At 42.2% G+C, this 23,749-nt stretch overlaps 1 protein-coding gene across 1 annotated transcript in view; it reads right to left on the bottom strand.

Annotated features, from left to right (window-relative positions):
- Positions 1-22,115: 22,115 nt before the first annotated feature.
- BLVRB (biliverdin reductase B) overlaps positions 22,116-23,749 on the bottom strand; it is a 39,614-nt gene continuing 37,980 nt past the window's right edge. The window contains exon 5 of the mRNA XM_073641483.1: positions 22,116-22,478. Within this exon, the coding sequence (XP_073497584.1) occupies positions 22,318-22,478 (161 nt within the window). The 3' untranslated portion in view covers positions 22,116-22,317. The remainder of the gene's footprint in view (positions 22,479-23,749) is intronic.

Genomic DNA, 23,749 nt, shown 5'->3' with positions numbered 1-23,749 from the left:
CCAAAGAGACTTGTGCAAAAAAGTTTGTGGAAGCGTTAGAGGCGACTTCAAAGCTGTGCAAATTGTAAAGGAAAACAGTTTGAGCCCCTGTGCTGATAAAATTTAAGGGCTTTTGTATTATTGTTCAGAATAAAATGTAATTGTCAGTGTTATGCTTGTGTTAGTAAATATAATTTTATATATAAATCATAATAAATGTTATTATTTTCTGGCCACCTACTTTTGGACCACCCTGTATATTCTATAATTTCATTGGTAGATATTGAAGGGGGGGTTTTTATTGTATTTTTTTTTAATTGATCGTCTATCCTGCCAATCAGCTATTTGAAGGGGTATCCTCTCAAAGGGAACCTACCGTTAAATTCATGGTACCTGAACCATGGGCTGCATTAATCAGACACTGGCTATGGGATTGAGGCCTGGTATGTTTTACTCTGAAACACTGCGATGTTTCAAAGCAAACATGTCTTGACAAGATACCTGGAGACTACAGAGAGAGACCTGACTAGTCTGATGACTTCCCAGCCTGGACTCTTCCCTGCCCACTCTCCATGTAGATGTAGGGGAGAAGCTGGACTGTATTGGACTTGTCCGGTCTCTCCCTATAGTCCACAGACAGCTTTTTCTTTTCCTAAAGAACTTTTAAATAAAGTTTTTTTGTGACAATGCCTAGTTTGATAACAATTCCATCAGTATTTACTTCAAAGAAGTGCACTTTTTTTATTTTTTTTTCCCACCGAGTGGTTTTTAAAACCTCCTTCAGGAAAAAAAAATGCTCAAAAAACTCCCTATATGAACAGCAAAGTGGATTTCCCATAGAAAGGAACTGGAAGAGTTTTCTAAGCATATCTTATGGGCATGGGCACACATCTTTTTCAGGTGGAGATGCTCCGTTACCCCACCCCCGGAAAAAAAGTGCTAACTAGTTTATTTAATTAAAAAAAAAAAAAAAAAAATGGCAAAAAAAGACTCCTCATGATAAAAGACACCGGCGTGTCCTCCTGAAAACTCGCTTGGTTTAAACACGTCCAAATGTGCACATTTCCTTAAATGACTTTTGAGGAGGATTTTGGAACAGATCTGCTCCAAGAATTGCTGTGTGAGGAGTCAGGGTGTGTTCACATTTGTTTTTGGTGTGGATTTTGGAGCAGATTCTGCTTCGAAATCCACGTGAAAAAAAAATGCTTCAAATAATCTGAATGATCTTCCTTATCCTGCTACAAAGAAATAAAATCATTAGATTTTTTTCCTTTTATTTCCATATGCACAGAATATTGTGCAGCGCCAGTCACAGACGCATGTACAGGACTATTTTACGGCAAGCACGATGCATTGCACATTCTCTACGCCCACGTTTCCTGAGAGTTTTCTTTGCAGGAAGCAAGACTTCCTGAGGAACCTGTGAAGGACCCAGTCTATGAAATTTGTATCTGAAATATATGTCCTTCTGAGCCAGGTACTACACCTGAGTGCTGCTTAGCTAAACTGGAAAAATCATACCATCATTTTTATTTTTGGGGGATGGGGAATGAAAAATGGTGTGAGTAAAGGAGACTATGGTTCCAAAAACCACACACATTGGCCTGGCCAATGAAACTGAGGTCCCCATGAAATCTAGTAGGGAACTTGTTGCTGAATGTGTTGGTGTTGTGTAAACAATGGAGAACAATGCATGGATGAAGCAGCCACATTGGGTACATTGATAAGTAGGGATTAGGAAACATATATAGAAAAGGACTATAAATGCAGAAGGACTCCACCCATCCACCTCACCATAGAAGAAAATCTAGAAAATGCTCTCTCCATTTCAGTCCCCTCCTCCAAGAAATCCTTCCATCTTTCCTCCCCCACAGCCTCCTGCCCTTCCTTGAACTTTATTCCTGTACTTTCTCCCTGCACAACAGGTCTCGTCTGCCAGGGTCTTCTGAACCCACTCTCCCTTTCCCACCACCAGCACCATAATAGTCAGCAGATCTTCTTCCACAAGCAGTTAATGTCTTCCTGCTCTCCAAATTTTTCGCTTCTTCCGGTGTGGTCTTTTTTTTTGGGTGACTTTTCTTGGAACCATTGACTATAAGTAGATAACGGGGTTGTATGATGGAAAACCATGGTGGCCTCTAGATAAGGCCAATCTTGTTCATGTATATCTCGGCTTTTCAGGCTTAGCCCATGACCGTAAAGGAGACTTTGCTGCTATACCATGTGCAGCCCATTGGCAAAAGAGGAGTTTCTGGAAGTACACCACTCTTGTTTTCTAGACAATGATATCTCTAAAATGGTGTTTAGGTAGCCTGATCAGGTGGTCTCCTACATCCACCTCAAGGGGTGGATAAGTGCAGAAGTTCCTTATTGTTACCTTGTGCCTTCATTCACTCCTATAGGTGGGCATGGATTTTGGTGAACGTTTGACCTAGAGTTTTTGGTGTCCAAGACGATCTGAAATGGTACCCCTCTCCCAAATTTAATTTGGGGATAGTGTCTGGAGGGACTAAATAGCTGACAAAATGTTGAGAAGTTCATCTTTCATCGGTATCATTGGAGTCTATAGCTAAACGAGACATTATTTTAACAGACTATTTTGATATACAGGTGAAATGGCTACGTTCACACAACAGTATTTTCGGTCCAAGTGCTATCTGGGGAAAAAAAAAACTGACAAATGTAAAGGTGTATTCAGACTGACTTTCTTTTAAGGAGTTTTTGGTGCAGGAACTGAATGGAAACTTTCCAGATCCTCCTCAAAACCGGTCAAAAACTTGGAATTTCTGCTCCAAAGATTCAAACATGCACAGCAATGTAAAAACGACAGTCTTATGTCACTCCTTTTATCTGCTTCACGGCTTGGAAACTGTTAAGGAACGTGCTCATTCTTTGAGCGACTGCCTGCTCTTTAGTTGAAAGTACAGGGAAAAGACGCCATCAGCGGAGCAGCCACAAAAAAAATGCCGATAAGCTTCTTCTGGCCGAAGACTCCTGGCTTTTTCCTGAAGAAACTTCGGAATTAAAATGTGTGCACATACCCCTAGACTGTACTAACACAGAGTTTTTGACATGTATCTGTTCCAAAAACTGTTTGAAAAACTTCTAGAAAACCTATTTATTTTTATGAAAAATCTGTTTTGCTGTTCATATGAAGAGTTGAGTGATTTTGTTTTTTTTTTCCTCCTCACTTCTTTTGAAGAAGGTTCTAAAGGATTATTTTCCAAGCCAATGTCAAATAAAGAAAAACTCCTCCAAAAACTCCCCAAGAAGGAGGCGCGTCCTGAAACGTTTTCCTTTCCTACAAAAAAAAACAGTGTGAACAGTCTTGTAGGCAGATTTCCAAGCTTTTCTCTCCTGGGATCCGATCACAAGAACACCTGAGCGTTCTTCATGGAGGAAGTTAGTGTAACAGGTAGAGGTGGAATTTCCCATCATTACAATGTACATACAAAGAAACCTATTTCTTCGTATGAACTCACAGAAGGTGTCCGGTAAAGTGGTGGTCATCAATTACAAAAGAGATATGAAGAGGACTAAAAGTGCTCTCAAATCACTGTTTTTGCAATGTTTTGCACAATAGCTAAAATTTGAATAAACCTTCCATTAATATTAGTAACTTTCCTCCCCTACAAAACGCTGTAGATGAACCTGGGGGAGGTGAGACCACTATCCAACTGGTATTAATTTTGCATCAAAAATTGGTACAAATTACAATAAAAATTCAATTTCTGTCTTTACATTAGTCCAAGATGCTCCAATTTATTTTTTTTAAGAGGCATGCACCCAAATTTAAAACCTTTTACTAAAATGAGCTTGGATGTAAGATTATGAAGTGCCAGCCCTAATGAATCTTCCCCATATACTTCTCTCTGAAACGATCACATTCAGAGGAGCAAAACAGATTTTTTTTTGGTGCATGTAAATATTCCATTGGACTTTTCTGCTTTCCACCCTTGTTGACCACTATTTCAATTTCAATGAGGTATCCTCCCAACCCTTACCATAGGAAAACAATATCAGATCTGTGGGGGTCCATCACCGGCTCCTCACTGTCTGGAAAGGTAAATACTTATAATTCAATTAACCTAAACAAACAAGGCTATAGGAGCGGGGGATGGAGGTGGTGTTGGAAGAAAACATCTCAAATCTTTGGGCCTTAAAGTCCTCCATGCACAGTAGATGGCTGATGGAGGATCCTTACACAGTGTAAAAACCCTCGTACACCATTGGCGGCCAAAGTTGCCGATATTGACTGGATTAGCAGACAGTCTAGTGTGTATGGGGTCCCTGATGATTTCGGTCTGCCGATCCTTTTGTTCTCTGTGACCACCAGAGGAGTCCGTCAGTGGCTCCCTCATATAGAACAAAGAAGCACTTGGCTGAGCCCTAATGTGTATGGGGGGGTCTTTATAGTAACGTCAGTCGAAGCGAAGTCTATGGGGGTCCCCCCAACTTTCTCACTGACGGATGATCTTGGGGGAGATAAGTATCCGTCGTGTCCGATAACAGGCCACCGATCCTTTTGTTTCTTGGAGAGATAAGCCGGTGCTAGAGCAGTCCGTTAGAGGCTCTCTCATGGAGGACATGGCAGCTCTCGTCTGAGCAAGTGCTCGCTCCTGTGTATGGCTAGGGTCCCACCACCATATTTTCTCTCATCCGAGAGAATCGGGTCGATTATGATAACCACACTCTGATCAGAGTGTCAGCACAGTGTGAGCCGATTCTCTCAGATAAGTAGAAGATGGGGGGGGGGAAATTCTCCATTCTGTTAGTCAGTGAAAATCGGACTGCACTTAGATGTCATCCGAGTGCAGCTCAATTTATTTTTAACGGACTCATTGACTTGTATGGCCGAGTGTGATCCGATAATAGGATTCAACTCTGGCATGCTGCGTTTTTTTTTTTCTGTCCGAGAAAAAAATCAGACATGTGCACGACCCCTTAGAATAACATTGGTCCCATGTTTTGTTGGATCTCACTCAGACCGAAAATATGGCCATGTGCACAAGTCCTATGGAGGAGTTGGGAGAGAAAGTTGCTGGCTGAAGGATGGTTCGGATGACCTCTATCTATTGAGCATGAGGCCCCTTATCATCTAAATATCTCAGACCTTCTCTCCTGATAAGACCCTTCCCCACCAGCGTCTTATTTGTCTAAGGTAGTTGTATTCACAATTAGAAAAAAACTGTTTACTCTGCAATAAATGCACTTTTGCAAAGTAAAAAAAAAGACCGCTCCTGACGTGACACAGCGTATATATTACATATTATTCATCGGGACGTTAAGGAACTGCGGTTGGATATTTTGTATCAAAACATTTCTCTCTAAACTAATAGGGAAAAGTCAGGACATGTTACTGTAAATGTCACCGCGGGGAGGATGGGGTTAACCAAACACCTCACTCCAGCAGACTAGCAGTATAAGCTGGAAAATCCTGTTCTGCTGCTTCCAGCTCACAGCTATGGCCACTGACAGCCCTGCACTGCAGAGCACTGAGGAGCCACTGATCTGTGCGCTGGGGCCGCCCTGGTGGTCACTCTCAGGGTTCTAAATACCAGGGTGGCCGGCACAGCAGCTAACAGGGCCATCTCCACTGAGACATAAGGCGTTAAACATCTGACTTTCACAGTCTGAGTCCAGGTCACGATGTCCGGACCGGCTGCGGGTCTCCTATATATTCTTATGAGGCTGGGTGATCTGGTCAGGAGCCCAGCAGCCGGTCCGGACATTGCGGTCAATACTTGGACCATGAAAGTTGGATGTATGAAATCAGCCTTATATTTTTTATATATATTATTATTTATTATTATAGCTCCATTTATTCCATGGTGCTTTACATGTGAAAAGGGGTATGCATAGCAGAACTTACAATATTTTTGAAGAAAACGAGTCAGCGACTGGTACAGGAGGAGCGAGGACCCTGCCCGCGAGGGCTCACAATCTGTATCATAGTGACTCCTGCGGTTTGCCTTATCCCATCTCTGTGCCATTATTCCTGTGCATCGTGTGTGCTAATCCGTGTATGATATCATTATATGACTGTTTTCTTATGCTGTGAGGTCAAAGGTTCATGATGACCTTTTTTTGTGTGTTATCCCTGTACTGGGACTTCATGGCTTATACTTCCTGTACAATACCCCATTAAGTGGAGCAATTCTGTGACATCACTGTGTGTATTATCTCTGTACTGTGACATCACTTGGATCCATTATCTCTGTACTGTGACGTCTCTTGGTCTATTATCTCTGTACTGTGACATCGCTGTGTGCATTATCCCTGTACTGTGATGATACTTGGTCCAGTATCTCTGTAGTGTGACATCATTGTGTCCATATTCCCTATCAGTATGTCTTTTGGAGTGTGCGAGGAAACCAGAGAACCCGGAGGAAACCCACGCAAACACGGGGAGAACATACAAGCTCCTTGCAGATGTCGTCCTTTGTCGGATTTAAACGTAGGACCCCAACATTGCAAGGCTATAGTGCTAACCACCGAGCCACTTAGTCTATTATCTGCATTTTGACATCACTGTGTGCATTATACCTGTACTTTGACATCACTGTTTGTATTATCCCTGTACTGTGACATCACTGTATATATTATCTCTGTACTGTGACATCATTTGGTCCATTATCTCTGTACTGTGACATCGCTGTGTGCATTATCCCTGTACTGTGACGCCACTTGGTCCATTATCTCTGTACTGTGACATTGCTGTGTGCATTATCCCTGTACTGTGACGCCACTTGGTCCATTATCTCTGTACTGTGACATTGCTGTGTGCATTATCCCAGTACTGTGACGCCACTTGGTCCATTATCTCTGTACTGTGACATTGCTGTGTGCATTATCCCTGTACTGTGACGCCACTTGGTCCATTATCTCTGTACCGAGACATCGCTGTGTGCATTATCCCTGTACTGTGACGTCACTTGGTCCATTATCTCTGTACTGTGACATCACTGTGTGCATTATCCTTGTACTCTGACGTCACTTGGTCCATTATCTATGTACTGCAACATCAGCGTGTGCCGTTCATCAATATTGTAACCTCGCTGAGTCCATTATTCCTGGATTGTGTCATCTCTATGTGCACGTTCACTATACCAGAAAGGTTTTGACATGGGATATCAATAATAGATTTGAGGGTTCAACACTTATCCGCTGTTATCAGCTCCTATGGCAGCTGGATGTGCACAGTGTACAGAGCCGGGGTAGCTCAGTCCCGGACACTGCATAGTGGCCATTTGTGAGTAATGCAGCCTAGCTCTTATTGAAGTGGATGTGATCTGAGCTGCAGTACCTGAGAACAGCCACTATGCAGTGTACGGAGCAGTGCATTCTCAGCTTCATACACTGTGTACAGGGGCTTGCAAAATAAAAGCTGATTGTGGGGGATCTGGGTGTTGAAACCCCCCCCCCCCCTCCCCATCTGATATTGAAAGGACCCCTTAAAGTCATTATGCTGAAAATCAGCTAATATTACATCACTGTGAGCACTGTCCCACTGTGCTTTTTAGGCTGTGGCTAGACTGACTTTGGCTGCTACATCGCAGTATAATGCAGGTGAACGGGGCCGCATTGCAACCTGCAGAGGACGGTGACTGTGAACAAGCAAGTCGCAACAAAGTTCAGCTGGTTCTGGATTATTGCAATTTGTTTTGTTGCACTACGCTGCAGGTCTGAATGCAACATGGTTAACCAGCACATTGTTGCGATGCAGCAGCGGCACAGAGTGCACAACCTGTGTTGCGGCCTAAGTTGTCGTCTAGCCCCAGCCTTATTCCTTATCACTGAGAACATTATCGCTGTGCGGTGTCATCACTGTGGGCATTTTCTAATTTTGCGGCAGAAAGTGGTGATGGTGGAATGGGGGCCAATCGTTACCTGTTACACCCCTGGTCGCTCTGTACGGGCTTTAAAACAGCAGAACCCATAGAACGAGTGTAAAGTAGGCAGAAGCATCAGCTCAGCTATAATTAGCATTGCTGATGTAATGCTATTAATAACCCTCCGAATATGTTCTCAAAGTTATACAAGCAGGAGTAATCCCATAACAAACCTGCGGGGGAGCTGGTAATTCAGACTCCGTAAAGTTGTGCTACAAATCTGTGAGCAGAATGCCGGCTGCTGGTTATGGCAGCCTGTACTCTGCAGTAACAGATTGCGGTCAGATGAGCAGCAGAGAACTGGAATTACCAGGAGCTTTCATGCTCTTCTGCTAGTAATGGAAAGGATTGCAGTAATACATATTTTGGGAAGAATTGCTCGCTGAACAGTTTTTGGTTTAGGTCCGGGGTAGAGAGTTGAGAATTTGCTATAGATCTATAATAACATTCACCATCTCTGTATAGTTCAGTGTTCTATATCTGTTCTCTTATTAGCCACAAGTCGGCACAATGTGTTGCTTTTTTATCAATATGTAAATCCTGAATCGCTTGCCAGGCTTTGACTTCAGTACGTTGCACTCTTTCGCCCATAATACATGTAAAGGAACCCTCTATATACAACTTTACTAGTGACACAAGTGGTATAATTCTACAGATCCTGCTACAACAATAAAAGTGATACATGTCTTGGAGTAATCCCTTTTACCAGCGCTGAGAAATTGAGTTTGGAAGCCATATGCAAATTAGTCTGGAAGTGCATAAACACGCCCCCAATGCACTTCCACATTAATTTGCATGTGACTTCAAAGTTTGATTTCTCAGCGCTGGTAAATGGAATTACTTAAAGACTGGTATCATTTGTATCGGTATACTAAGCCCCCACTTCCCCCGTATGCATTGGACTAATGTCAACCAAACCCACTAATAATGATTAGTTCGTACGATAGTTTACTGTGTATGGGACAATTGATTGTCGGGGGAGTTAAGGATCCGGCGTGTCAGATTTCAGACTACTGATCCTTTTGTTCTCCCTGAGATAAGCCGTCGTCAGACATGTCTGGCAGCGGCTCTCTCATAGGGAACATAGGAGCACTCGGCGGAGCGAGCACTCGGCGGAGCGAGCACTCGGCGGAGCGAGCACTCGGCGGAGCGAGCACTCCTATGTATGGGGGAAAAGGTTGATCTGGATGATCGTTCTGCCGACAGCCACGTAACATGTGTGGGAGGCTTAGGACCTATACAGCCGTGCCGATAAATTCACTAGTAATAGTTCTGACAAGAAGAGGGTGTCCTAAAACTTCCGAGTGCAGAATTTGCAGAGCTGATGTAAAACTAAGGTTGTTGTTTTTTTTTTTGTAGGATTATTGCATTGTTAGTCATTCCCTCACATACTGCTGTACCTGAATAACATGTTTTACAACTAGGAGGTGAGGGCGGGATTTGAGTAATATTGGACAGCAGCCATGGGGAAATCGATTTGGCTGCTGTTTATGTAGCAGTGCCGAGAACTAAAGGTCTGTCCTAGTGTGCTGACTGCAGAGGCGGTAATTGGGTAGTTGGGCAACGGGGGGTTCACACGTACTGCACTGTAGTCCAACAATGGAAAGGTTTGGTATATCTGTAGGACAGGTTATGCCTTATACATGGGGTTTCCACCACTGGGACCACCTATCGGAGATTGACAACCCTTGTCCACACGCCCTGGAAGCCATATACTGTAGCCTCCTCGTCTCAGATGTAGAACAGCTCTGGGAGACACAGTTAGTGGATACTGTACATTACAGGGTTCACCCGTTGTGGTTTTGCTAGATTAACTTTATGGTTACTTCTGTCTAGGACCTTATGAGATGGGGATAACCCCTTTAAATAAAACATCCATGCTTGACTGATCCAGAATCAAGAGTTGTGGTCTATATCCAGCTTCTATGGACCACAGCTCTCCCAGTGGCAAGGAGTGGTAAGGCTTGGCAGTCATTGCTCAATCGTGATAGAGTAAGTGTACCGCGATGGTACCAGTGTTTATCACTTCTGTTAGAAAGCTAACGCTTTGTAGTCAGTAGAGAAAGGCAATACGGCGATCATGAGTGAGAATACGGACACCATTGGACGCCATTGAAAATGCTTACTACAACATTTAGCCAAATAAATCACTAAGGACTGCACATGGCCCATCCATAAAAAAAACCTGCCCATTTCTTGGGCATTTTTGATTTGACATATTAAACCCCTACAGTAGTTCCAACTTTTACATGTACTTCCCGCATGAAATGTTGACACCTAATCTGGTGAGTACATGGACATAGGCAATTTGTGAAGGAACCAAACAACCTTTTTCTCAGCCTCCAAGGTAAAGTTTTGGTAGTTTGGTGTCTATTTAGACATGTGAATACAATGTTATGCTGGACAAAGACACATCGTAACCCTGTAGTCTGCCGGAATAGCCCATCCATACCCCGGACTGTCAAACTGTACCCCCTTTAAAAACCACTTGTAAAGCACTGCTATATTTAGCTTGATGACCCCCTATAAATATACATTATATGAGCAAACATATGTGGACACCCAGGTACCATATATATTTCCGCCTGTGGGATGTCCCATACCGAGACTGTGGCTGTTAATCTGGATGTGGGCTTTTTGTGGCTATAATAACCTATCTGGGAAACCTTTCCCTAAGATTTTGGAGTGTGTCTGTAGGAATTTACCCACTATGCCACAATAGTGTTTGCAGGGTCAGACATGAGAAGGTTAGGCTCACAGTTGGTCTACCACTTCATCCCACAGCTCATGGATGGGGTATGCAGTCCACTTGAGTCGCTCTACACCAAACTTATCACCTTATTTCTCTACAGATCTCACAGTCAAGTTGAAACAGGAAAGTCCAATGATAGTTTTTGAAGTCCAGTACACCATGGTTTAAAATCTGATAATCTTTATTGTAAATTCATCAATATACCTTGTGTATCTTCTATATTTTAGTGGATTTACAATAAGTGATTTAAACAACCGTGTGCTGGACTTCCAACTATCAATGGACTTTATCAAGTACGTCTGGAGCATCGACACTTATCACTAGCTGTATCTAGCAATACTATTCATCTACATGAAACAGGAAAGTATGATTCTTATTTTAGGGTCAAACAACTGCCAAAAAAACGTCTTTGTACATTGTAGGATTAACATTACCCAACAATTGATATAACCCCTAAAAAATCAGCCCCATACAATTACATCTCCACCACCAATACAGAAGGCAGCCCAATATGTTGTTGGCGTTCTCCAGGCGTCCATAAGACTGACCATTAGTGAAAAGTGGTTCTTCTCTCTTCCAGTGTTCCAGAGGTCAGCAATCCCATCTTTTACACTCCCCCCATCCGAACACTTGGTATTGCGCATATCGGTCTTATAGAGCCCATACACATTAGTCTTCTGCAATGGCCGATTTTCGATCATAACGAATGATTGTTAATTTTGCCTGATGACTGAGCAACTAAGGTTCGTTATCATTCCAAACACTGGTCAAACATGGAGGGTTGATTTGTTTTGGGGTTTGATGTAAGCATGGGCTGTATCAGCTGAAAAAAAAATCCAATATTGGCTGATGCATTTTGGGCTGTTGCTCAGTGATGGTTTATCCGACCAACAAGCAATCGTTCATCAGCCCATGTAAGGTGTATGGGAATCCTTAGAATTGTGAGCAGCTACTTAACCATAGAAATCCATTTCATAAAGCTTTCATCATGCAGTTCTTGATGCAACAGAGGATGTTGTTTTGTTCTGTTTTTTTTTTTAACATACATACAACTCTTTCAGCTCTTGGAGGTGTTTCTTGGCAAGTTTGTTGTCTAGTGCTTCATGGTAGAGCTGGTGTTACTCTGAGATGCTTCCATGAGCAGCTGATGAGAAATTTCTGATCTGCTCGCGATCTGTCCTAATCAGTGATGAGCGAGTATGTTGTTAACCCTTTCGGCCAGCATGCTCTGGTGCTCGCCGAGTATCTTCAGCGTGCTCGGGTGTTATGTTTGAGTCGTGCTGTGTGCATGATTTGTGACTTTCTGACAGCTTGAATACATGTGAGGAATGCCTAAGAAACAGGCGCGACTCAAACATAACACCCGAGCACGCTGAAGACACTCGGGAAACTCCCGAGCATGCTCGTAAATCTCGAGTAACGGAGCATGCTCGCTCATCACTAGTCCTAATCAAAGGTGGAATCCGATAATGTGCTAAGGTGAAAGCTACGGAGCTCTTCATTATGACCTTCTAATATTGCTACCCATCTTTGTCTATAGAGGCTGTGTGCTCGATTTTTGAACACCTGTTTGCAATAGACGAGCCTGAACTATTACATTTGGAGACCAAATGTTGGAAATTAAGGCCAAACTATCTCTTGGTCTCCAATAACACATAAGCATTAGACCAAGCCATTTTAACCACCTGAAATATCTCTTGACTACGGCCATCTTTAAGCTGAAGTCTTGCTTTGCAATATTAACATATTCACCTCCAGACTGCTCATCTTACGTGTAAGAGACCCATGGGAGATTATGAGAAGAAAGTGCAGAACGAGAACATTAAGAAGCCCAGAGGAGTCATAACAGGAACGTGGAGGCGAGAGAGGACAGTGCCATTATAGCGCATGATTTATGAGCGAGGCTGAGGGTTAGAAAGGAGGGCTGGTGACTCAGAAGGATGGGGGGCTAGGAAATAATGCATTCCATCCTACAGGAACCAGAGAGGAAAAGCACGATGGATGAGCAGAGAGGTGGGGATTACTGAAGTGAAAAAGGAGGGGGAGGCAGCGAAAGCATTTCCTGTGGAGTAATGAACCAGAGGCGCTGCAAGAATATTCCCTAATAATTCACCGTTACCAGTTCCCGCGCTGCAGGCCAAGTAACATGCACACCCCACACTACACTGCCAGGTACTATGTGTACCCCGCATTGGCGGTACACAGGCATAATTACATGCATCTACCATATTTGTGCCACCACACCGTCTATTTTTGGAAGGTTTCTGATTTATTACATACAGCCCTGTGAATGAGCCATCTCACTTCTTGACTTGTCAATTGATTTGCTCAACTCTATATCAAGACCCTGATCCAGCAGCAAGGTCAAGTAGGAGCCCTGTGAACCACCTCCTACCTGCTGGCATCCCACCGCCTCATCTAATTAGTAGGCCTCCTACCCACTGGCATCCCATAAAATCCAGCCTAAAAATCAAAAGAGGCATCGGGGATTTTGGTGGTTCCCTGGGAGCCACGGAATACTGACATGGCCATTGGACCAGGATTCTACAAATTTAGTCGCTCATCTCTATGAGACATGTGTTATTGGCATCTGGATCTGATTAGGCCTTTTAGGTAGGGATGAGCGGACCCGTGGAAGTTCAGGTTCTGGTACCTGACCCGAACTTTATTCCAAAGTTCGGTTTTGGTACCAGAACCCGAACTCCATTGTAAACAATGGGGACCTGAACTTTGCTGGAATAAAATCTCTCTCTCACTTCCCCCGGAATTCCGAACATTGCAACGGAATTCCGGGAGAAATCTGTGTTTGGTGTTTATCACTGGATACTACCTGTGCGCTACGAGCCCCAAACTTCTAAGTTCGGGTTCGCTCATCTCTACTTTTACGCTTTGTTTGCACAGTGCAATTATGGAAAAACAGAGACCGCCTAGTTGTCAGTAAACTAAAATGCAGCAACACAGACAGCAGAATGACCACTTTAACCTGAGCATTAATGAAGGGATGGATGATGCCGTCATATCAGATCTACACATAGATCAAAGGACTGACTAGCCTCCCAAAATGTTATTCTTGCACTTGAGTACTTCCCCAGTTCATAAGCTATTTTATAAAGGGATCCTATCAATATGTTTTTACATGAGAAAATAGTGATATGGATGTGTAAGCGCTTGTCCCCCAATAAAAAATGATGCAGTTTTTTTTTAGATCCGTTGTGCCAGTCATAGAAACCTAGCGTTGAAGCCATATTCAAATATGCTGAAAGTGCACTTGGGGCGTGTCAGTGCACTTCCAGTGCTTCTTCCAAGTGCACTTACACGCCCTCCGTGCACTTCCAGTGTGATTTGCATATTCTTTCTCTAAATTTCATAACAGGGTCACTTCAGATCTCTATAAAAAAAAGGTGCCATGTGTATGGGGGAGGGGAGAAGGAGGGTGCACTTGCCTACTACTACTTTCCATTTGTAAAAAAGGTGCAGATGAGTTCCCTTAAAAAATTTAAATATAATGATCAAAAAGTATCAAAAATACAAAAGCAATGCAAAAAGTTCTTATAGACACTGATTTTGAAAACCGTAAATGTGAAGTGAGTGGAAAACAAAATCGATAGATTGCTTTAAAGCTGTCAAGGCAAAAAAAAGTTAAAGGTATATTCACATTGTATAAAATAATGGCATATTGCATCACTTCACAATCGATGTTGGTCCGACCTCTGGGACCCCCAATAATCAGAAGAATGAAGGGAACATAGGACAAGGGCAAAGCACTTTCTCCTTGCAGCGTGGCCCTATTGAAGTGAACTAGAACGGCTGCAGTTCCCTGCACAGCGGAAAAGCTAAAAGCGCAGGAAAAACAGAGCAATGGATGTAGCGCTAAACCGGCATATTATGGCTCTGTAGAATAAAGAGCTGTAGAGAAGCCACATTCATTGAGACTGTATAGCTGCACACAGTCCCGTATTGCTGAGCTGTCTGCAGTCCGTATGCTGCTGTATTATGGAGATATACACCCATAGGAGGAAGGCTTCTAGGGAGAATATTTCTGTAATATAGCATCCAATGGAAAATGCTTCAAACTTTTTTATTTTTTGGGCAGGGAAAAAAACTGTCATACATTGCAGAACAATAGTACGAGTGCTGTTTACAGCATTGTAGGACTATGAGGTTGTATGGAGCCATAATACGGTCAGTGTGAATGTGCCCTAAGGGCCCCATTACAGCTCAATGTAGGAGCTTAGGTCTAAACTGGTTGATTTCCTGCTTTTGGATCTAAATAAAGTTTATATTCACCAACAGCAAAATAAAATCTTGAAAACAACAGGGAATTAAAAGGGGTTGTCCATTTTCAGAAAACCCCTGTCCCCTAGTTGTATGTATGTACAGTGGGTACGGAAAGTATTCAGACCCCTTTAAATTTTTCATTCTTTGTTTCATTGCAGCCATTTGGTAAATTCTAAAAAGTTCATTTTTCTTTCTCATTAACCCCTTTACAACCCAAGGTGGTTTGCACGTTAATGACCAGGCCAATTTTTACAATTCTGACTACTGTCACTTTATGAGGTAATTACTCTGGAACGCTTCAACGGATCCCCCTGATTCTGAGACTGTTTTTTCGTGACATATTGTACTTCATGATTGTGGTAAAATTTCTTCGATATCACTTGCATTTATTTGTAAAAAACACGGAAATTTGGCGAAAATGTTGAAAATTTAGCAATTTTCAAAATTTGAATTTTTATGCCCTTAAATCAGAGAGATATGTCACACAAAAGAGTTAATAAATAACATTTCCCACATGTTTACTTTACATCAGCACAATTTTGGTACCAAAATTTTTTTTTGTTAGGGAGCTATAATGGTTAAAAGTTGACCAGCGATTTCTCATTTTTCCAACAAAATTTACAAAACCATTTTTTAGGGACCACATCACATTTGAAGTCACTTTGAGAGGTCTTTATGACAGAAAATACCCAAAAGTGACACCATTCTAAAAACTGCACCCCTCAAGGTGCTCAAAACCACATTCAAGAAGTTTATTAACCCTTCAGGTGCTTCACAGGAATTTTTGAAATGTGGAAGAAAAAAATGAACATTTAACTTTTTTCACAAAAATGTTACTTTAGACCCCATTTTTTTTATTTTCGCAGGGGTAACAGGAAAAAATAGACCCCAAAATTTGTTGTGCAATTTCCCCTGGGCACGCAGATACCCCATATTTGGGGAAAAACCACTGTTTGGGCGCACGGCAGGGCTCGGAAGGGAAGGAGCGCCATTTGACTTTTTGATTGTAAAATTTGCTTGAATAATTAGCGGACGCCATGTTGCGTTTGGAGAGCCCCTGATGTGCCTAAACAGTGGAAACCCCCCACAAGTGACCCCATTTTGGAAACTAGACCCCCCCAAGGCACCTATCTAGATGCATAGTGAGAACTTGAAACCCCTAGGTGCTTCACAAATTGATTCGTAAAAATGAAAAAGTATTTTTTTTCCACCTATTCATTTTTACGAATCAATTTGTGAAGCACCTGGTGGTTCCAAGTGCTCACTATGCATCTAGATAGGTGCCTTGGGGGGTCTAGTTTTCAAAATGGGGTCACTTGTGGGGGAGCTCCACTGTTTAGCCAATTTCATCATATTGAATAAGTTGTCATTACTCTTGAGCGCAAGTGCTCGCTACTTGAGTTTGCATCGAGTACTCAGGTATGCACCATGTATCGCGGGTGCTCAAGTGACATGCTCGAGTCCCCGCCCGCATGTTTCACGGTTATTAGACACCCCCAAAAAAACATGCGGGGATCGCTCGTGCATGGCAGGCAATCCCCGCGAGGTTTTTTTGGCCGCGAAGCATATGGGGCGGAGACTCGAGCACCCGCGATACTCAGTGCATACCCGATGCAAACTCACGTAGCGAGCACTTGCGTTCAACACTAGTTGCCATATCGTCATCTTTTTTTTTTTTTTTTTTTACTTTTGAAAAAAAAAAAACAACCCCAACCCTAACATTAGCACAACCCCAACCCCAGCCCTAGCGTTTATTTTTTGCGCCGTTCCTCGTGCGGTATAAGTGATGAGATTACTTTATTCTTCGGGTCGGTGCGATTACAGCGATACCAGAATCCTATCGGGTTTTTATGATTGACATCTGTCACACACTAAAAGACACATATTTTGTAAAATCTAGTTTTTGCATCGCCATATTTTGGCCGACAGAGTCATGTGACGGCTTGTTTTTTGCGGGATGAGTTGACGTTGTTATTGGTGACATTTTCAGGCATGTGAAATTTTTTGATCGCTTTCTATTCCAGCTTTTGGAAGGCAGAATAAACAAAAACCAACAATTCAGGAATTGTGTTTTTTTTATTTTATTTTATTCTGCTCCGGGTGTGGTAAAATTGATAAGGGAGCTTTATTCTTCGGGTAAGTACGTTTACAGCGGTACCACATTTATATAGTTTTTTATGTTTTGGGGCTTTTACACAATAAAAGCTATTTTATAGAAAAAATTATTTTTTTGCATCGCTTTATTCTGAGAGCTGTAACTTTTTGATTTTTCGGCTGATGGAGCTGTATGGCGGCTTGTTTTTTGCGGGACGAGATGACGTTTTCAGCGGTACCATTTTTATTTATATTCGTCTTTTTGATCGCGTGTTATTCCATTTTTTGTTTGGCGGTATGATGATAAAGCATTGTTTTTTGCTTTGTTTTTTTTTATTTTTACTTTTTACTGTGTTCACTGAAGGGGTTAACTAGTGGAACAGTTTTATAGGCCAGGTCGTTACAGACACGGCGATACCAAATATGTGTACTTTTATTGTGTTTTTTTTTCATAATAATATTTATTGATGGGTACATTATATTTTAATATTATAAGTCGATCGCAGCATTGCGGGGGTTAATGTGCTGGGAGAGGTGCGGGACCGCTCCCTGCACATAGTACCGGGTGTCAGCTGTGACAATCAGCTGACACCCGGCGGCGATCGCGCCCGCACAGCCTGTGTGCGCGCGCGCGATCGCGATGACGTACTAATATGGGTCAGGCTCTTAAAGCCCAGGGCACAGACGCGTATTAGTACGTCATGGGCTTTAAAGGGGTTAAAGTACACTCTGCACCCCATCTTGACTGAAAAAAAAAAAACAGAAATGTAGAAACTTTTGCAAATTTATTAAAAAAGAAAAACTGAAATATCACATGATCATAAGTATTCAGACCCTTTGCTCAGTATTGAGTAGAAGCCCCCTTTTGAGCTAGTACCGCCACGAGAAATGATGCAAGTTTTTCACACCTGGATTTGGGGATCCCCTGCCATTCTTCCTTGCAGATCCTCTCCAGTTCCGTCAGGTTGGATGGTGAACGTTGGTGGGCAGCCATTTTCAGGTCTCTCCAGAGATGCTCAATTGGGTTTAGGTCAGGGCTCTGGCTGGGCCAGTCAAGAATGGTCACAGAGTTGTTCTGAAGCCACTCCTTTGTTATTTTAGCTGTGTGCTTAGGGTCATTGTCTTGTTGGAAGGTGAACCTTCAGCCAAGTCTGAGGTCCAGAGCACTCTGGAAGAGGTTTTCATCCAGGATATCTCTGTATTTGGCAGCATTCATGTTTCCTTCAATTTCAACCAGCCGTCCTGTCCCTGCAGCTGAAAAACACCCCCATAGCATGATGCTGCCACCACGTTTCACTGTTGGGATTTCGTCGGGCCACTCTGCCATAAAGGCCCGACTGGTGGAGGGCTGCAGTGATAGTTGACTTTGTGGAACTTTCTCCCATCTCCCTACTGCATCTCTGGAGCTCAGCCACAGTGATCTTGGGGTTCTTCTTTACCTCTCTCACCAAGGCTCTTCTCCCACGACTGCTCAGTTTGGCTGGATGGCCAGGTCTAGGAAGACTTCTGCTGGTCCCAAACTTCTTCCATTTAAGGATTATGGAGGCCACTGTGCTCTTCGGAACCTTGAGTAATGCAGACATTCTTTTGTAACCTTGGCCAGATCTGTGCCTTGCCACAATTCTGTCTCTGAGCTCCTTGGGCAGTTCCTTTGAGCACATGATTCTCATTTGGTCTGACATGCACTGTGAGCTGTGAGGTCTTATATAGACAGGTGTGTGTCTTTACAAATCAAGTCCTATCAGTTTAATTAAACCCAGCTGGACTCCAATGAGGGAGTAGAACCACCTCAAGGAGGATCACAAGGAAATGGACAGCATGTGACTTAAATACGAGTGTCTGAATACATATGACCATGTGATATTTCAGTTTTTCTTTTTTAATAAATTTGCAAAAATTTCTACAGTTCATTTTTTTTTCAGTCAAGATGGGGTGTACTTTAATGAGAAAGAAAAATGAACTTTTTAGAATTTACCAAATGGCTGCAATGAAACAGAGTGAAAAATGTAAAGGGGTATGAATACTTTCCGTACCCACTGTATGTGTGTTTGTATCTGTGTGTATATATAATATACAGCTCTGGCAAAAATTAAGAGACCACTTGGTGTCACCTAATCCCATTACCCCAATGCAACTGCACCAGGGCATCAGGAAGAGCCTGGGTTAAGTGTCAGAAAGTGGCACTTCAAATATGAAGTGCCATTTCTGGGGCAGCTGAGGAATGGTATTTTTAGCCTAGGAAGGGGCCATTAGGCCAACATATTCCCTGGCTATTAATAGCAGCTCACAGCTGTTTGCTTAGCTAAGACTGGCTAGATTATTGGGTGACCCCAGAAAAAATGTGACGCAGGGTCCTCCTATAAAATCTAACCAGAAAAGGGGCTAAACAGACAGCTGCGGGCTGATATTAATAGCCTGGGAAGGGGCCAAGGATACTGGCCCCCTCCGAGGCTAATAACATCAACCCTCAGACGCCCCAGATATGGCGCATCATTAAGATGCACTAAATCTAGTGCTTAGCCTCGGGTCTTCCCACTTGCCCTGGTGCATTGGCAAGTGGGGTAATAAGGTTAGGGTTCATGTCAGCTTTGTATTGGCAGCTGACATGATGCCCAGGTTAGTAATGGAGAGGCCCCCATAACTAACTCCATAGTCATATTGTGAAATAAAATACAAACACCCAGAATAAAGTACTTTATTTGAAATAAGAACACATACTCCTTTATTGAATCTACATTAACCAAAAATTATAATTACCATAACGCCCAATCCATTTGAAGCCATTGTCATCTGTAAAAAAAAAACAAATAAAAAACAGCCATATTCCTCACCTATCCGAAGTGATGAAATAATCCAGTGTCCCAGATAACGCTCCTGTCAGTGTATAGCTGGCTGCCCGGTAGACCGGTCACATCTCTCGATGTGACTGTTCTACAAATGATCTGATCACCGTGGAACACTCTGGATTACGACGGATAGGTGAGGGATATGGTGGCTTATTATTTTTGATTTTTTACAGGTGACATGGGCATCAGGGATTAGGTGTAGATGAGTATAATGTGTTTTTTTTTATTTCAATATTTATTTATTTCAACTTTTTTTTTTCTGTACTATGACCAAAAACGCCAGCTGATGAGAGACTACTTCTCCTATCAGCAGCGCCTGCTCTCACTGTTATCAGCGGCAGCAGACGTAGGCTGATGGGAGTAGTAGTCTCTCATCAGCCGACGCCTGTGACCCGTGATTAATTCTTTGTGCGTTTTTGCAGCATTTTTGGCCTATTGACTTCAATTGGGTCACTCAAATCTGCAATCATTTTTATACCTGCGTTTTTGCTGTGGATTTGACTGACTAAATTGAAGTGAATGGGTGAAAAACAAGGTAAAAACCCACAAAGAATTGACATGCTACAGATTAAATGCACAGCAAATCCTGAAAGGAAAATTACTGATTATGTGCACAGCACTTCAGGATTCTCTGACTATGCTGGCATAAGGATTCCCTAGTGTTTTTAGCCCAATTCTGCTTGGAAAAATGCAGCAAAAACACACCAAAAAGTGCAGCGTGTGCACAGAAGCCTTAGAGCTATGTTCACACATGTTGGGTTTCAGTGTTTTTTGCTGCAGGTTTTTATGCAAATTTTCAGCTGCATATTGCAGTACCAGCAAAGTCTATGAGAAACAAGAATTCTCTGTTCACACATCTGGTTTCTTTTTTGTTGCATATTTTGTGCCCTGGTTGGGTTTTTGGAAAATAGCGCATGTCACTTCTTTCAGCATTTTTTCAGCATTTTTCATCCATTGGAAGTAATGGGTAGTGAAATAACGCTGAAAAAAACACGATGTGTGAACATAGCTATCAGGTTTTGCTGCATTTTTAGTGAAAATAAGCAAGTACAGCAGTATGTGAAACTCATCTATTTTTGTGATTTTTACCATCTTGTCTTGGTCACTGAGATGGTTGTTTGTATTAGGAGAGTTTAATTAATTTGCTGATGTGTACAGTGGAAACATTAGCTGAGCTACGTGTCATATTGAACAATACCTGTGGCCCAGGGAGATATTAAATTGAACAATGCCTGTGCAACTGAATATCAGATCCCATAGTGTGAAAGTAAATAGTGTCATACAAACTCAATGCATTGCCAGTGTCTAAACTATTCCTGAAAAAATTCACCTCCTCCACTATGCCAAAACCAGAATGAGATTTTTCTTTTTCACAGAACTTTATGTACATGCATAAAGAGACAAAGGGACAGTGAAAAAAAACGCTGAAAAAAGCAGCAACACCTGCGTTTTTGACAAAGCTGATTTCCTACCAGAGTTGGGTTTTGCTGCAGATTTGTGACACAGAAAAAACCTAACATGTGTGAACATAGCCTTAGTCTCATCTGTCCACGAGATACTTTCCCAGAAGGATTTTGGCTTACTCATGTACTTATTAGCAAACTGCAGTCTAGCTTTTTATGTCAGCAGTGGGGTCCTCCTGGGTCTCCTGTCATAGTTTCATTTCATTCAAATGTTGACCGATAGTTCATGCTGACACTGACGCACCCTGAGCCTGCAGGACACCTTGAATTTCTTTGGAACTTCAATGCGGCTGCTTATCCATCATCCGGACTATCCTGCGTGGCAACCTTTCATCAATTTTCCGCTGCCGGGAGATTACCTAGTGCCATGGGTTGTAAACTTTTTGATTATGTTGTGCACCATGGACAAAGAACATCGAGATCTCTAGAAAGGACTTGTAACCTTGAGATTGTTGATATTGTTCAACAATTTTGGTTCTCAAGTCCTCAGACAGTTCTCTTCTTCTCTTTCTGTTCTTTTTGCTTAGTGTGGCACACACAGACACACAATGCAAAGACTGAGTCAAGCTTACCCCTTTTTATCTGGTTTCAGGTGATTTTCATATTGCGCACACCAGTTACTTGCCACAGGTGAGTTTGAACAAGCATCACATGCTTGAAACTAAATTGTTAACTTAGTTATTTTTTTCCTGATAACAAAAAAAATACTGACCAATTGCTGCTAGTAGGGCCGTGGCCTAATGGGGATATCCGGTCAGAAGCATGGCAGCTATCGATAATTTAATTAAGTAAAAAAAATCATGCACTTCGATCAAATGGAAAAATGTTTTATTTTGAGTTTGTCATTATTACATCTTGAATGTTAATGGAAATTAAAACAGCAATAAAGGATGAAATGTTGCACTATTGTTAGATGAAGTTTTAGAAACTTTTTTTGGCTTAGTGTAACAATATTTGAAAAAGAAAGACATTAGTTCGGAATGTTATTGCACCCCCACCAATAGAAGGAGCCATTACAAGTCGCTGTAGTCGCGAGATAAGGTGACGTTTTTCCCATCATACTCAGATGTGTTCAAACAGCGAAGGAAGAAGTCACTGAGGTCTTGGGTGGAGATCACATTCCCTCCGCGCTCGTCAACTTTCACAGTGTAATCTCCAGTGAAAGGCTTATTATCTACACAGGTAGAGACAGTAGCAGAGTTATTATATTCATGGATCGGACTGACAACAGAGCCAGCACCGGTATACTGACAGTCTACAAAGCCCTCGAATCTGATAAAACCTAATGTGGCACCTAGCACCGCACTCATTGCTGGAGTACCACCGCTAGGGTATCACTACTTCTACCCATTATTTTTAAGAACAATATGACATTTATCAAGAAAAGATTTGTCAAAGCCAGGAAGTATCGAAAATGCAATAAATATGCATGTAAAAAAATGCACTCAAAGATGCAATGTAAAGAAACTCAAGTTAGGTGCAGAAATGCTGTAGAAAATTTGCAACATCAAAAACTCACCAAATACTGATCGTGGGCACGTAGCCTAAAGGTAAGTGTGACATCCACAATTTCCGAAGCGACTCATATATGTCTATGAGGCTGTCAGTCGAGGTCAGGAGACCAGTGGTCGGACCGAAAATACATTGTGCGAATGTAGCTTTACAGCCACACTTTCTGGCCTAAGTGCTGTCCGTGAAAAAAAAACAGACAGCTCTCGGACCAATATTATTCAGTAGGGCTATTGAAAAAATAATAATGAAAAAAAAATTGCTGCATGCACTAGTCTTTATATTTCGTATGAGGCTCACCTATTCAAGTCTATGGGTCAGCAAAAAAAAGGAAAAATTGGATTCCACATGGGTCAACGGTATAGCATCCAATTTTTACAGATACATTGCAATTCCTTAAAATACATAACTGGATTTGGTCTTGTAAATTGTAGTATCTGCTGATGCATCAAAAAATGAATGCCATACGGATGACAAAAACAGATGAAAAAGTCAATTTTTTTTTGGATGAAAATTGGATGATTTTTTTTTTGCACACTTATGTGAACTTAGCTTAACATAGATCATTAAATACTGTTAATATACAGTCATGTGAAAAAGCCTTGTTCAGACGACAGCTATTCTTCCTGTCACCTCCACCCATAACTTCTTGACCTACCATGCATATTTTCGCAATAGGGAGATGGGTATAAGCACTTGCCAGACACTTCTAATGCCAATTTATCTTCCATGGAAAAAATGATGGGACATACTGAAAGCCAAGTGCCTGATCCCTCTCTATCCTGCCATGTGCTGTTGCTATTGAGTCTGGAGGCTCCCATACAAGTTAGATGGTCAGTCAGTCTCTCTGAAATCAGCAGGTTTGGATAACATTAACATGTATGGCCTGTCTAGTAATACATATGCAGCTGCCGACAGCTTCACATGGCACCAAAA

Source organism: Phyllobates terribilis, unplaced genomic scaffold (assembly GCF_046119375.1).
Source record: "Phyllobates terribilis strain yellow unplaced genomic scaffold, ASM4611937v1 Scaffold_7__3_contigs__length_470593459, whole genome shotgun sequence".
Classification (NCBI taxonomy): domain Eukaryota; kingdom Metazoa; phylum Chordata; class Amphibia; order Anura; family Dendrobatidae; genus Phyllobates; species Phyllobates terribilis.
This window is presented reverse-complemented; position numbering and strand designations above follow the sequence as displayed.